This window comes from Poromitra crassiceps (genome assembly GCF_964638095.1).
Source record: "Poromitra crassiceps genome assembly, chromosome: 30".
NCBI classification, from domain to species: Eukaryota; Metazoa; Chordata; class Actinopteri; order Beryciformes; family Melamphaidae; genus Poromitra; species Poromitra crassiceps.
The window spans coordinates 4,905,701-4,917,441 of record NC_139652.1 but is presented as its reverse complement, the minus strand read 5'-3'; the positions used below and the strand labels follow the sequence as shown (position 1 = coordinate 4,917,441).

Here is an 11,741-nt window from a genome sequence, read left to right as displayed (position 1 = left end):
GATTTAAGGGTGTTTTGTGCAGCCGATTCTATTTTTATGGACACCTTAACTCAGACTCTAAGGGAAATCTTAACCTAAGGTGCTTTGTGCAACTGGGACCTGGCATTTATCTCCTCACTCATGGGGAAGAGGTCGGACAGAGACAGAGGCACAGGCAGACGGGACGGCGGCAGCACCAGAGATCCCCCAGCACAAACCCAGTATGGCACGGGCAGCACCAGAGATCCGCCAGCACAAACCCAGTATGGCACGGGCAGCACCAGAGATCCCCCAGCACAAACCCAGTATGGCACGGGCAGCACCAGAGATCCCCCAGCACAAACCCAGTATGGCACGGGCAGCACCAGAGATCCCCCAGCACAAACCCAGTACGGCACGGGGGCCACAGAGACTGAGACGCACCAAACAGAGGCGCTGAGCAACACCAAAGATACCCACCCTATAGGCCTACTCTATACAGATGAACCTCTTCTAAGCCATAGGAATAGTATAGGTCTTTAATTGTGCACTTTTTTGTGCATGTTTGGATTGTAATTTCCTATTTATCACTCAGGACCTTCTCATTTGTGTGTATATTGTATATATATATTGGAGTGCACTTTTTTATCTCTTCTTTTGTCTTCTGAATATTGATGTGACCACTACGCTGCATGATTTTTGATTGGTTTATTCAGAAAGTGTCACGCACTCCACGGTGGGTTTACCAGACACACTGCATACTTACACTAAGTCAGATTCCTTGTGTACTCTGATTACCTACTGTGGCAATAAAAGTGATTCCCTCTCTCATTGTATTCGCAGGTGAGGAAGCTGAACTGGGACGGGCAGTCACTGGTGTCAATCAGAACAGTTCCCAGCAGCCTATTGGCTGTCACTGGGTAACAGGGCGGGACGTGGGCGGGGTGGGACCGGACTGACTGGTCCATCCGGCAGGTCCAGCATCTCCTCTGCAGGACACTCCTCCTCAGTGTGACAGGAGCCAGGACACCAGCAGCATGCTCACAATGCAACTAGGTCAGTCCAGGAGTTTACTCACTTTCATATAATATGACCACAATGCAACTAGGTTAGTCCGGGAGTTTCCTCGCGTTCATATTGTGTTTCTTAACTTGCAATGAGTTCAGATTCACAGCTCTGTCATTTATTTGTATGCACTTTCTTTTGAAACTGACTGAGCTGAGCGTGAACTGGCTCAACCTGATCGGTTCTACTGTACTGTAGAGCTGTGATATGTCTGTTGTACTCACTAGAGTGACAATAAAGTCTGTCATATAGTGTGTAGTGTCATTATGATGTAGTGTTATCGTTTTATTGATTTATTGATTGATTGATTGATTTATTCATTGATTTATTCATTTATTCATTCGTCTGTTTATTTAATAGGGGCAGAGCACATTGATGAACATCAGTACAAAAATACAAGATGTAAACATGCCGGATAGTAGCACTGTAGCACAAATGCTAATTTACATCCGTAGTCCCTAACAAGAGCATAAACAATATGATTACTGTACCTAGGGAGACTGAGACAATATACATTGTGCAACAACTCTGGTTAAAATTGGTTCTGAATCAGATTGACTGTAGATCAGAATTATTTTATCTTGCCAAAGTGTGTTTGCACCATAGACATAAATAATATGGACGTAGCTATCCCATTAAATGTCTTCTCCCTGGCGGAGTTCAAAGGTTGGCCGTCACCATCTTGATTTTTCGTCAGCAGAGTGGGAGGGAGTGGGTTGAGTCCTACCTCACGTGAGATGGGAGTTTCCCAGAGTCGCAGCTCCGCCTGCTATTGGTCCGTGATCGGCAAGCTGCGTGATCACTGGACAGGCGATCTGTCAATCATCCCCTTTTCTATCATCTATTTTACTCCAAACGGGCGAGTTATATAAAAATGTACCCCCCTGTAACAGTTGTTATGAAAAGGTGAAATTAGTTATATAGACCAAAACCGTGTTTCGCCCCTAACTGGAAAGATGTTTAATCCTGTTACAAAGTTGGGCATTTTAACGGGAGGCAGATGTGCCTACTGCCCCCGAGCCCAAGTGGCCATTCGAGGAATTACATCTTAAACAAAGACTTCTGCATCTTCCTGGGGAAGGGGGTGGGCTTGCCCACTGGTTTGCACACACAAGGAATTGACTTCGTGTAGTGTGTGTGTGTGTGTGTGTGTGTGTGTGTGTGTGTGTGTGTGTGTGTGTGTGTTGTATAGTTTGCCTTAAGCTATTGTTTGAGATGGGTTTTAAAAGTGGGATATGTAGGAGGACACTCCCTTTTTGCAGGTGGTAGGCTATTCTAATATTTACTTCCCATAACTGACAAGTTTGCACAAATACGGTGTATCTATAAGGCACCTCACAGTCCCCTCACTGTCACCCCTGTTGCCATTGCCACTGTCACAGACTAGAGCAGTGGTTCCCAAACTGGGGTACGCGTACCCCTAGAGGTACGTGGAGGTACTACAGGGGGTACTTGAGAGAATTTTGATTTGATTTTGATTTTGATTCTTTATTTCTGTGTCATGCACACAAGGTGCCAAACCCTGATGGGTTCATAAGGCTGCTTTCTCACTGGGAACGATTGCTTTTTTTTTGTACCCGGGAACGATTGCCCCCCCGCCCCTCTCCCCCGCTGGTCAGCTTTCACATTACAGCATTTCGTCCGCGCTCCGAAACGGAACAGAGTGCACTTGCATCACCAACAATGCCCGCAGTATATCCTCGCTCCGTGCGTTGTCTATGTGGTTCGGAACGGTTGCCGTTCACACTCGCAAGTGTTCCGTGTCCGTGCCCCAGAACACCTTTTCAAGTGGATCCTGTCACGGTTCCCCGTTGCGCGCCCGGGCGGGACTGGTTCCCGTAACTTTGGATTATTATTTCATGGCGTGGTAAGCACGCGTAGTAAGCACGCGTGGTAAGTACACGAGTCACAACATGTACACGGGAGTGTGTCTGGCGCTGTTGGAATGTGTCTTTTGGGCAACTGAACGGGGCAGGCAGCTGTCCCATAGACTGCCATTAGCAAGTAACAGTGAGGGGTGAAACAGAATGTCTAATGCGTGCACAGAGGAGAGAAAGAGATCTACATGCTACTTAAACTATCGGGAAGATGGCAAATAGGCGAATCTCCTAAAATGTTGGCGTATCCCTTTAACTGTTTTTGCAGGAACAACAAGAACACAAAAGGTGATGAACCGGCGTACCATCAGAAGTAAGTTTGACTTAGACCGACTGTTCACCTGTGTGTGTGTGTGTGTGTGTGTGTGTGTGTGTGTGTGTGTGTGTGTGTGTGTGTGCGTGCGTGCGTGCGTGTCTGTGTGTTACAATAGTTTTCCTGCCAAGTTATCTGCATTATTTCAAGAATGTGTAAATGGTTGCAAATAATCCAAAATATGCACCACAGGCACAAGACCTGCTTTAAAAAAATATATATTTTGCATTGAATCTAGAGCTGTGTGGTTGGACTGGTGGAGTGAGCTGGTAAATCCTCTGAAGGAATTAATGTGCTGTGTTTCTGCTGTGTTTCTATGTTTACCAGCCACCAGCGTATGGCTGCTATTGTTTCCACCGAGTGTGTGTGTGTGTGTGTGTGTGTGTGTGTGTGTGTGTGTGTGTGTGTGTGTGAGAGAGAGAGAGAGGGAAAGGGAGAGAGAGTGAGAGTGAGAGTGTGTGTGTGTGTGTGTGCGTGTGTGTTTTCATGTGTGTGTCATAGGGATGTAAACCGATAACGTTTAACCGATAACTGACCGTTTCAACATTAACCGATTAATACTTTCAGTTAAACGGCAAAAGAATGCAAGTCTTATTGCATGTGCCCTTTAACACACGTGCCATGCCATGTGGGTGGGCGGTGCCATGGCATGTGGGTGGGCGGTGCCATGCCATGTGGGTGGGCGGTGCCATGCCATGTGGGTGGGCGGTGCCATGCCATGTGGGTGGGCGGCGCAAATGCAAGTAAAATTTTTCACGAGGTTGCATCGTTGGGGCGAGTGCCTGATCATGTTGTTGCTGTTTCCCTCCGATCCTCAGGGGGGCTTGTTAGCTGGGGAGGGTAACTGTGAGAAATAGCATGGCTAACACGCTACTGTATGTCCTGCCAGTGAAACTCCTCGCTGTTAGGTGAGGAGTGCCTGTGGCCCAAGTTAGTTTTAAGTTACTAATGTCATGGCTGGTGTGATGCTGGTGTGATGCCATTGCAAGATGGTCTCTATTTCTGATGTGTCTGACGTGTTTTTATGTTTCTGATGTGTCTGACGTGTTTCTATGTTTCTGGTGTGTTTCTGACGTGTTTCTATGTTTCTGATGTGTTTCTGACGTGTTTCTATGTTTCTGATGTGTCTGACGTGTTTCTATGTTTCTTATGTGTTTCTGGTGTGTTTCTATGTTTCTGGTGTGTTTCTGACGTGTTTCTATGTTTCTGATGTGTTTCTGACGTGTTTCTATGTTTCTTATGTGTTTCTGACGTGTTTCTATGTTTCTGATGTGTCTGACGTGTTTCTATGTTTCTGATGTGTTTCTGATGTGTTTCTATGTTTCTGGTGTGTTTCTGACGTGTTTCTATGTTTCTGATGTGTTTCTGACGTGTTTCTATGTTTCTTATGTGTTTCTGACGTGTTTCTATGTTTCTGATGTGTCTGACATGTTTCTATGTTTCTGATGTGTCTGACGTGTTTCTATGTTTCTGATGTGTCTGACGTGTTTCTATGTTTCTGGCGTGTTTCTGACGTGTTTCTATGTTTCTGATGTGTTTCTGACGTGCTTCTATGTTTCTGGTGTGTTTATGACGTGTTTCTATGTTTCTGATGTGTTTCTGACGTGTTTCTATGTTTCTTATGTGTTTCTGACGTGTTTCTATGTTTCTGATGTGTCTGGCGTGTTTCTATGTTTCTGATGTGTTTCTGACGTGTTTCTATGTTTCTGGTGTGTTTCTGACGTGTTTCTATGTTTCTGATGTGTCTGACGTGTTTCTATGTTTCTTATGTGTTTCTGACGTGTTTCTATGTTTCTGATGTGTCTGATGTGTTTCTATGTTTCTGATGTGTCTGACGTGTTTCTATGTTTCTGGCGTGTTTCTGATGTGTTTCTATGTTTCTGATGTGTCTGACGTGTTTCTATGTTTCTTATGTGTTTCTGACGTGTTTCTATGTTTCTGATGTGTCTGACGTGTTTCTATGTTTCTTATGTGTTTCTGACGTGTTTCTATGTTTCTGATGTGTCTGACGTGTTTCTATGTTTCTGGCGTGTTTCTCTCAGGGATCCTGCAGTATGTGTTGGTGTTGGCATTCCTGCTCATCATTGTTACCATCATCCTACAGAAATACCATGTTTTCAACGGTAGGAGCTTTGAATGCAAATTAGCCTACTGCTAGTAACTCGCCCTGTATCTGTCTGTGACTCTTAACTGTCTGCATCTCTCTTTATTCCAGCTGAGTTATTACTGGCTGAAGGCAGACATAAACGGATCCCCAAACTGCCCACTACACTGTCAGGTCAGTGATCAACCACAGCACATCAACCTGATCAGGACTGATCAATGAAGCTGGTCGGGACTGATCAATGAAGCTGATCTGGACTGATCAATAAAGCTGATCTGGACTGATCAATGAAGCTGATCGGGACTGATCAATGAAGCTGATCTGGACTGATCAATGAAGCTGATCGGGACTGATCAATGAAGCTGATCAGGACTGATCAATGAACCTTGATTGATGAATGTTGATTGTTCTATATTGATGTTTGTTGTTTCAGGACCACAAAATAAGTTTAACGACTTTATTGTGATATCCTGATGAATTATTTTATACTATGCTTGTTAGTGTATTGTATTTTTTTATTTGTCAAATAAATTCAGTCAATCAATCAGCTGATCAGGACTGACCAACGAAGCTGATCTGGACTGATCATTGAAGTTCATCTGGACTGATCAATGAAGCTGATCGGGTCTGATCAGCGCTGTATTTTTCTCCCCAGGTGGACCGTGCAGTGTGAAGAACTGTCCACGCGATCACTTCAGCTTCTTCATCCAGACTGGAGCTGCCAATGTTGTGCCTCCAAAGATCTGCCTGGAGAACAAGCTGTAGGTCTCTCCTCCTGTCTCTCTGCTCCTGTCTGTTCCTGTAGGTCTCTCCTCCTGTCTCTCTGCTCCTGTCTGTTCCTGTAGGTCTCTCCTCCTGTCTCTCTGCTCCTGTCTGTTCCTGCTCTCTTCTCATCTCTTCACATGATGTCACTTCCAAGTTCCTCCCTGCTTTCTGACATTATTCTTCTCCATATTTTCTTCTGGCTTTCCACCCCTCTCCTTGGTCATCCAGTCCTCCCTCTGGTGTCTCCACCTCTGGTTGTTTTCTGGTTGCTGGCTGGTTCATTGTGTAGATGATGGCAGCGTTTGCTGACATTTACAATATCGTCAATATGACTTTTGTCCTTTTTTCTCTCAGCGTTCTTGGTCAGCTGATGAACAACGCTGGCTGTGGAATTAACATAGTTGTTGTGCATGGTGAGTGTTAGACCAGACTTCACTCGTTTCCTCTCATAAGAAATGTCTGCAGGTTCAGTTTGCAGCTTCTGTCTCTAACAGGGAAAACAGGAGACGTCATCAAGAGTGGCTTCTTCAACATGTATGACGGAGGTACGTAAAGCAAGGCACTGAGTGCTGCGAGGATCATGGCAGGGTTCACCAGGGCTTGTCTGGGATGGGGACTTTTTTGTAGGGCAAGTGGAAGAGAAATTGACTTGCCCAATCGGACAAGTTAAAAGTCCAGTGTTTCCCACACATACTTGACTTGGGCGGGCCGCCCAGGTATATTAACGGCCATCGGAGTATATTTGGTGACCCATTTTAGCATTTTTTTTTAAATTCTGCTTTGTGAAAGAAGGGACACCCGCACACTGTCTTCATTTGCTCAAACACAAATTTAATATCAATGTTTCTCTACAAGACCTTTTTCAAGTATATATGATGATATACTTGAAAATGGTCTTGTACCATGAGGAAGTGAAGACAGTGTGCAGGTGTCCCTTCTTCTAAGTGCAGTCTACTCCACCTACGCACCTGACCTGCCTCAAGACTTCTCAGGTGTGCAAGAAACTTTGGATGATTATTCTGCCTTGTCATGATGCCAAATCATCATCATCATCATCATAACTAAAAGGGAGCAAGTGGGCTCTGCGATTTTTGTCCCGGAAGTGATTTCACCCAACTGGAAGTGATGTCATCAGTGATGTCATAAGAGCAATTGTGATGTCATCAATGATGCGAAGTTGTGACATCATCACTGATGTCATAAGAGGTCATCAGTGACATAATTGTATTGACCGAAACCACCTTATGACATGACTGATGATGTCATAGGCACTGATGATGATGTCATAGGCATTGTGATCAGTCATGTCACTCGAGCAATTGGCAAAGGGTTTTAGGTTACACTCAAGCAATTGTGACATGGCTGATGATGTCATAGACATTGTGACATCATGTCATCATGAGTGATGTCATCAGTGATGCAAAGTTGAGCAATTGTGCGCTGCACATGCCAATAGCGCAGGCGAAGGAAGCCAGGCAGCAGCTGAGCTGTGGGCGAGGCCGCGCAGCGGCCGAGCTGCATATGCAAGCTGCAGGAATCGAGCGCACGTAGCACGCGAGATGCCTAGTTTATCAAAAGAACTGAGTGAATTGTGAAAAGCCTGTTTGATAAGTTAATTTACATTTTAAATGAGGCAAATAAAGTCTTCAACTGTTTCCTATTGTTGGAGAAAAACCTTTGCAAACAAAATTAAAAAAGTAAATTATTGTAAAATGACAATTTTACAAGAATTATTTTTATGCCTGGACAAGGGAAATGTAATTTGACTTACTTGTCGGAAGGACAAGTGCCTCAAAAAGTTCATCTCAAGCCCTGCTTCTGGGTTCCACGTGCACATGTGCTGCAAATGAATGTGCCAGATGTAAACTGGGTGTTTGTCTTGCAGACGTTAAAGGTCTCATCGACTTCATCCAGACCATTGAGGAAGGCTCTGCTGTGCTGATGGCCTCCTATGATGAACCTGCCACCAAGTACATGTCTCACACAGCATCATCACATCACATCACATCACATCACATCCCTTCCTCCAGACCCCATTCAACACCATCCTGCCCCCCAAAGCAGCAAACCTATAGGGGAAACACTCTGGCTGCTTCCCACACAGCGTAGTCCCCCTCCCTCCGCTGAGAGCAGGGACTGTAGGTTACCGGCATATGCTGAATCTGGGCCGGGCAGGCGGAGTCGGTAGTTCATATTAAAACAGGCTACGCTGTGGTGTGCATAGCAAGTGCAGTTATATATAGATATGCACATTATCATGTGGCGCCGCATCTGGCGACTTTCTGAGCAGCTGATAGCAACTTTCCTTGATAAAGAGTTGGCAACACTGCGGGCCAGCTATATACTATGTTTTACCTAGACCTATTTTCATGGCTCATTTAATCTTGTATGTGTGGTCAAATGCTGGTCACCTTTCTGACAGGTTAAATGACGAAGCGAAGAAGCTGATTGGTGAACTGGGCAGCTCCCTCGTCCAATCACTGGGCTTCAGAGACAGCTGGGCGTTCGTCGGTGCGAAAGGAGGCGGGATGAAGAGCAGCTTTGAGAAGGTAAGCGCTCTCAGTTCACATGGACTGACTGACTGTGGGTTTTTCCTGCATAGAAGGATTTTTGGCGCCCCCAACCCCCAAAGAGGCTTTAGCCACCCCCCAAAGGCCCAAACCAGACAACCTTGACGCCACACTAACATAATCAAGCATTTTTACTCATTCATCATTTTAGAGAATTTCAAAGTTAAAGTCTCACATTTGTAGGAGTATGTCTGAAACTTGGGGTGCTGCGATAACACATTGCTCCATCATTTCTGACATTGACTGCTATATTTGTGTTCAGGATAACCCTGACACCATGGGCGGAGTTTGACTTTTATACTTGGGGAGGGGCCAACAGACAAGGCTGCAAGTGGGGGGCACTTTCGCCGGCGAGAAATGTTGGCTTTTTTTTGTTTGAAACCAGATTTAGAGGAATCATTATTGTACAATAATTACAACAATTAGTCTCTGAATAATATAATAATACTAATAATAATAATAATAATAATAATAATAATAATAATAATAATAGGCTGCTGCTGCTGCTGCTACTACTACTACTACTACTTCTAATAATAATACTAATAATACTAATAAAATCATTATTATTATTGGTTTTTTATTGTTAGTATTATTAATCAGAGAGTAATTATTGTAATAAGTGTTCAATAAATATAAGAATGGAAATATAAGAAATATTGAGTGGAATTACAGAACATTAATACTCATTATTGTATGTTGAGTAATGTAATGATGTACACTACATTTATGTTAATGTAATGTACATTTATATTTTATAGCGCTTCACTGTTGCTTTTGAGCGTGCTCAAAGACACTTTACAAACACAGGATAAAACAACTTTAATAAAGAGAGAAAAAATATTAAAAATAGATGAGAAAGAGAGAGAGAAAGATTATAGGTCAAAAGCAACAGTGAAAAGGTGGGTTTTGAAGGCTTTTTTGGAAAGATGACATAATGAGTATGAAAGACAATGAGTTTTGGCCTGTCAGATGTGACTGGGGGAGGGCATTCCAGAGGGAGGGGGCGGCTGCAGCAAGGCCCTGTCAGAGCCCCGCTGTCACAGCTTTAGCAAAGACATACAAAGACAAGACTAACTCAAAAGTCAAATGCACACTGAGCGTAGTCACCCCCCAAAGGCCCATTGTGAGGCGGGAAATCCCTGAATATTGATGTGTCTCAGCTTCCTGAGCTCTCTGTCTCTCTGTCTCTCTGTCCCAGCACCTCAAAAACCAACAGGAAACAAACAAATACCAGGGCTGGCCGGAGTTGATCGACCTGGAAGGATGCATCCCCAAGTACATGGAGTGACCTGCTGACCTGTCGCTCTTTAACACTCAGGGTTCGGCGATACCAGATCCAACATAAAAAAGATACTCTGAATGTTACATGGAATCCGATTCACTTACGACCCTTATTCCCTCTCAAAGCTAAGGGCTGCATGCTTAGTAGGAGGGCTGCAGCCTTGGCAGGGGCTTTGTAATCCAACCTTAAACTACAATGTCCTTTTCCAGACTAAACATTTATTGTCCCAAGCTCGGGGTCGTGACCTTTTTTCTTTTTTTTTTACACACCACACACAATTTAAAACTACCGAGGCAGTTTCGGGCCACATATGAAAATTATATTTGAGTTCTGAGTTTAATATCAGAATTCTGAGAAAAAAGTCAGAAGACTTCTGAGATTAAAGTCAGAATTCTGAGATTAATGTCAGAATTCTGGGGGGTAAAATCAAACATGTGACATGTCACTGATGATATTACCGATGTACCGAAATTTGAATGTCTGAGGTCCATAGATTTTTGTGAAGTCAAAGTGGGGTCACAAGCCAAAAAAGGTTGGGAACCCCTGATATATTGGGTGAAATAATGAAAGGACTGAAAGGAAAAATGTAAATAATTTTTGATGTGTGCAAGTTATGTTTATTTTTTCCCATGATGACTAAGACTTGGAAGAACAATTTTCTTTTTTTAAACTTAAATTTTTATTGATTTATGCACATTTAGTCACATACAAAACAAACAATAAACAAACAAAAAACGAGCGTTGGGTGTGTCAGTGTTACGTGATTACATTCTGTGGTTCATATTACTTCATCAGGTCTTCTTTCAGGGGTTAGGGTGGTGTCTCTGTGAGGAGGGGTTTCCTTGTAAGTTGTCCATTTGTCCCATTTTATTTCAAATTGTGTCTTTTGAATTCTCAGGATGTGTGTAAGTCTTTCCATTTCGAAAATCTCCTCTACTATTTCCGTCCAATGAATGTGGGTGGGTGGTTCTTCCTTATACCATTTCCTTGTGATTGCCTTCTTGGTTGCTGCTAGCAAAACTTTAACCAAATACTGATCCTCCCGCTGTACATTTTCGTTAGGTACCTCGTATCCCAATATTGCTTTCAATTCCACCCATATTTCTTCCCAATATTTCCTAATTTTCTTACATTCCCAAAAGGAAGAACAATTTTCAATTGCCAAAAAACCTTCGTTATTATTGTTCTCTGTGTGATCTGAATAAGTTTTTGTGAGATTCAATGTCCGCTTTGTTTTTTCTTTTGTCTTTATGGTCATATAACAATTTTGTGACATCCCTGGTTGTCCTGAAAAAAGAAAAAAAATAAGATTATGACTTGATTGTGCATTGCAGGGTTGAGCTTACACAAGCATTATTACACAAGGAGACAAGACGGGCCAAATGTAATAAAAAAAAGGCTTAGACCCATAAAACAGAACAGGATCCATGTGTCCTGGTGGCTCACCTGATAGAGCGCATATCACAAAGGGCTTCGCATGGCTGACCGGGGTTCAAATCTGACCCGTGGTCCTTTGCCGCATGTCATCCCCTCCCTTCTCTCCCCAACTTTCCTGCCAGGCAACTACTACCCCCCCCCCCCCCCCCCAAAAAAAAAAGAGAAGCTATTCTTATTTGTACTTGTATTTTTTTATTTTTTTACATTTGTATTTACACAATACAAAAATACAGGTTCACAACATAGAGGTTACCAGACAGCTGCAAAGGCCATTCAACATAATGCTTATAGAAAATGTCTATTCTTAGATTTGTTTCTAAACGCATACATGTTGGAAAGTCTGAACATGTGAAAAGACTGTGAACTG

General features: G+C 43.4%; 1 protein-coding gene across 1 annotated transcript; it reads left to right on the top strand.

Annotated features, from left to right (window-relative positions):
• Positions 1-979: 979 nt before the first annotated feature.
• LOC310800608 (protein FAM3C) lies at positions 980-11,741 on the top strand. Its single transcript, XM_083663237.1, has 10 exons — positions 980-1,014; positions 3,169-3,213; positions 5,256-5,336; positions 5,429-5,491; positions 5,973-6,078; positions 6,437-6,495; positions 6,577-6,627; positions 7,968-8,052; positions 8,505-8,631; positions 9,854-11,741. Exons 1-10 carry the CDS (start codon positions 996-998, stop codon positions 9,941-9,943), a joined length of 726 nt encoding a protein of 241 aa, XP_083519363.1. The 5' UTR covers positions 980-995; the 3' UTR covers positions 9,944-11,741.

Coding starts and splice junctions, on each gene's coding strand:
- LOC310800608 (XM_083663237.1), top strand. Junction 3,214..5,255: donor GAACCGGCGTACCATCAGAA/GTAAGTTTGACT, acceptor TGTTTCTCTCAG/GGATCCTGCAGTATGTGTTG. Junction 6,628..7,967: donor CTTCAACATGTATGACGGAG/GTACGTAAAGCA, acceptor TTTGTCTTGCAG/ACGTTAAAGGTCTCATCGAC.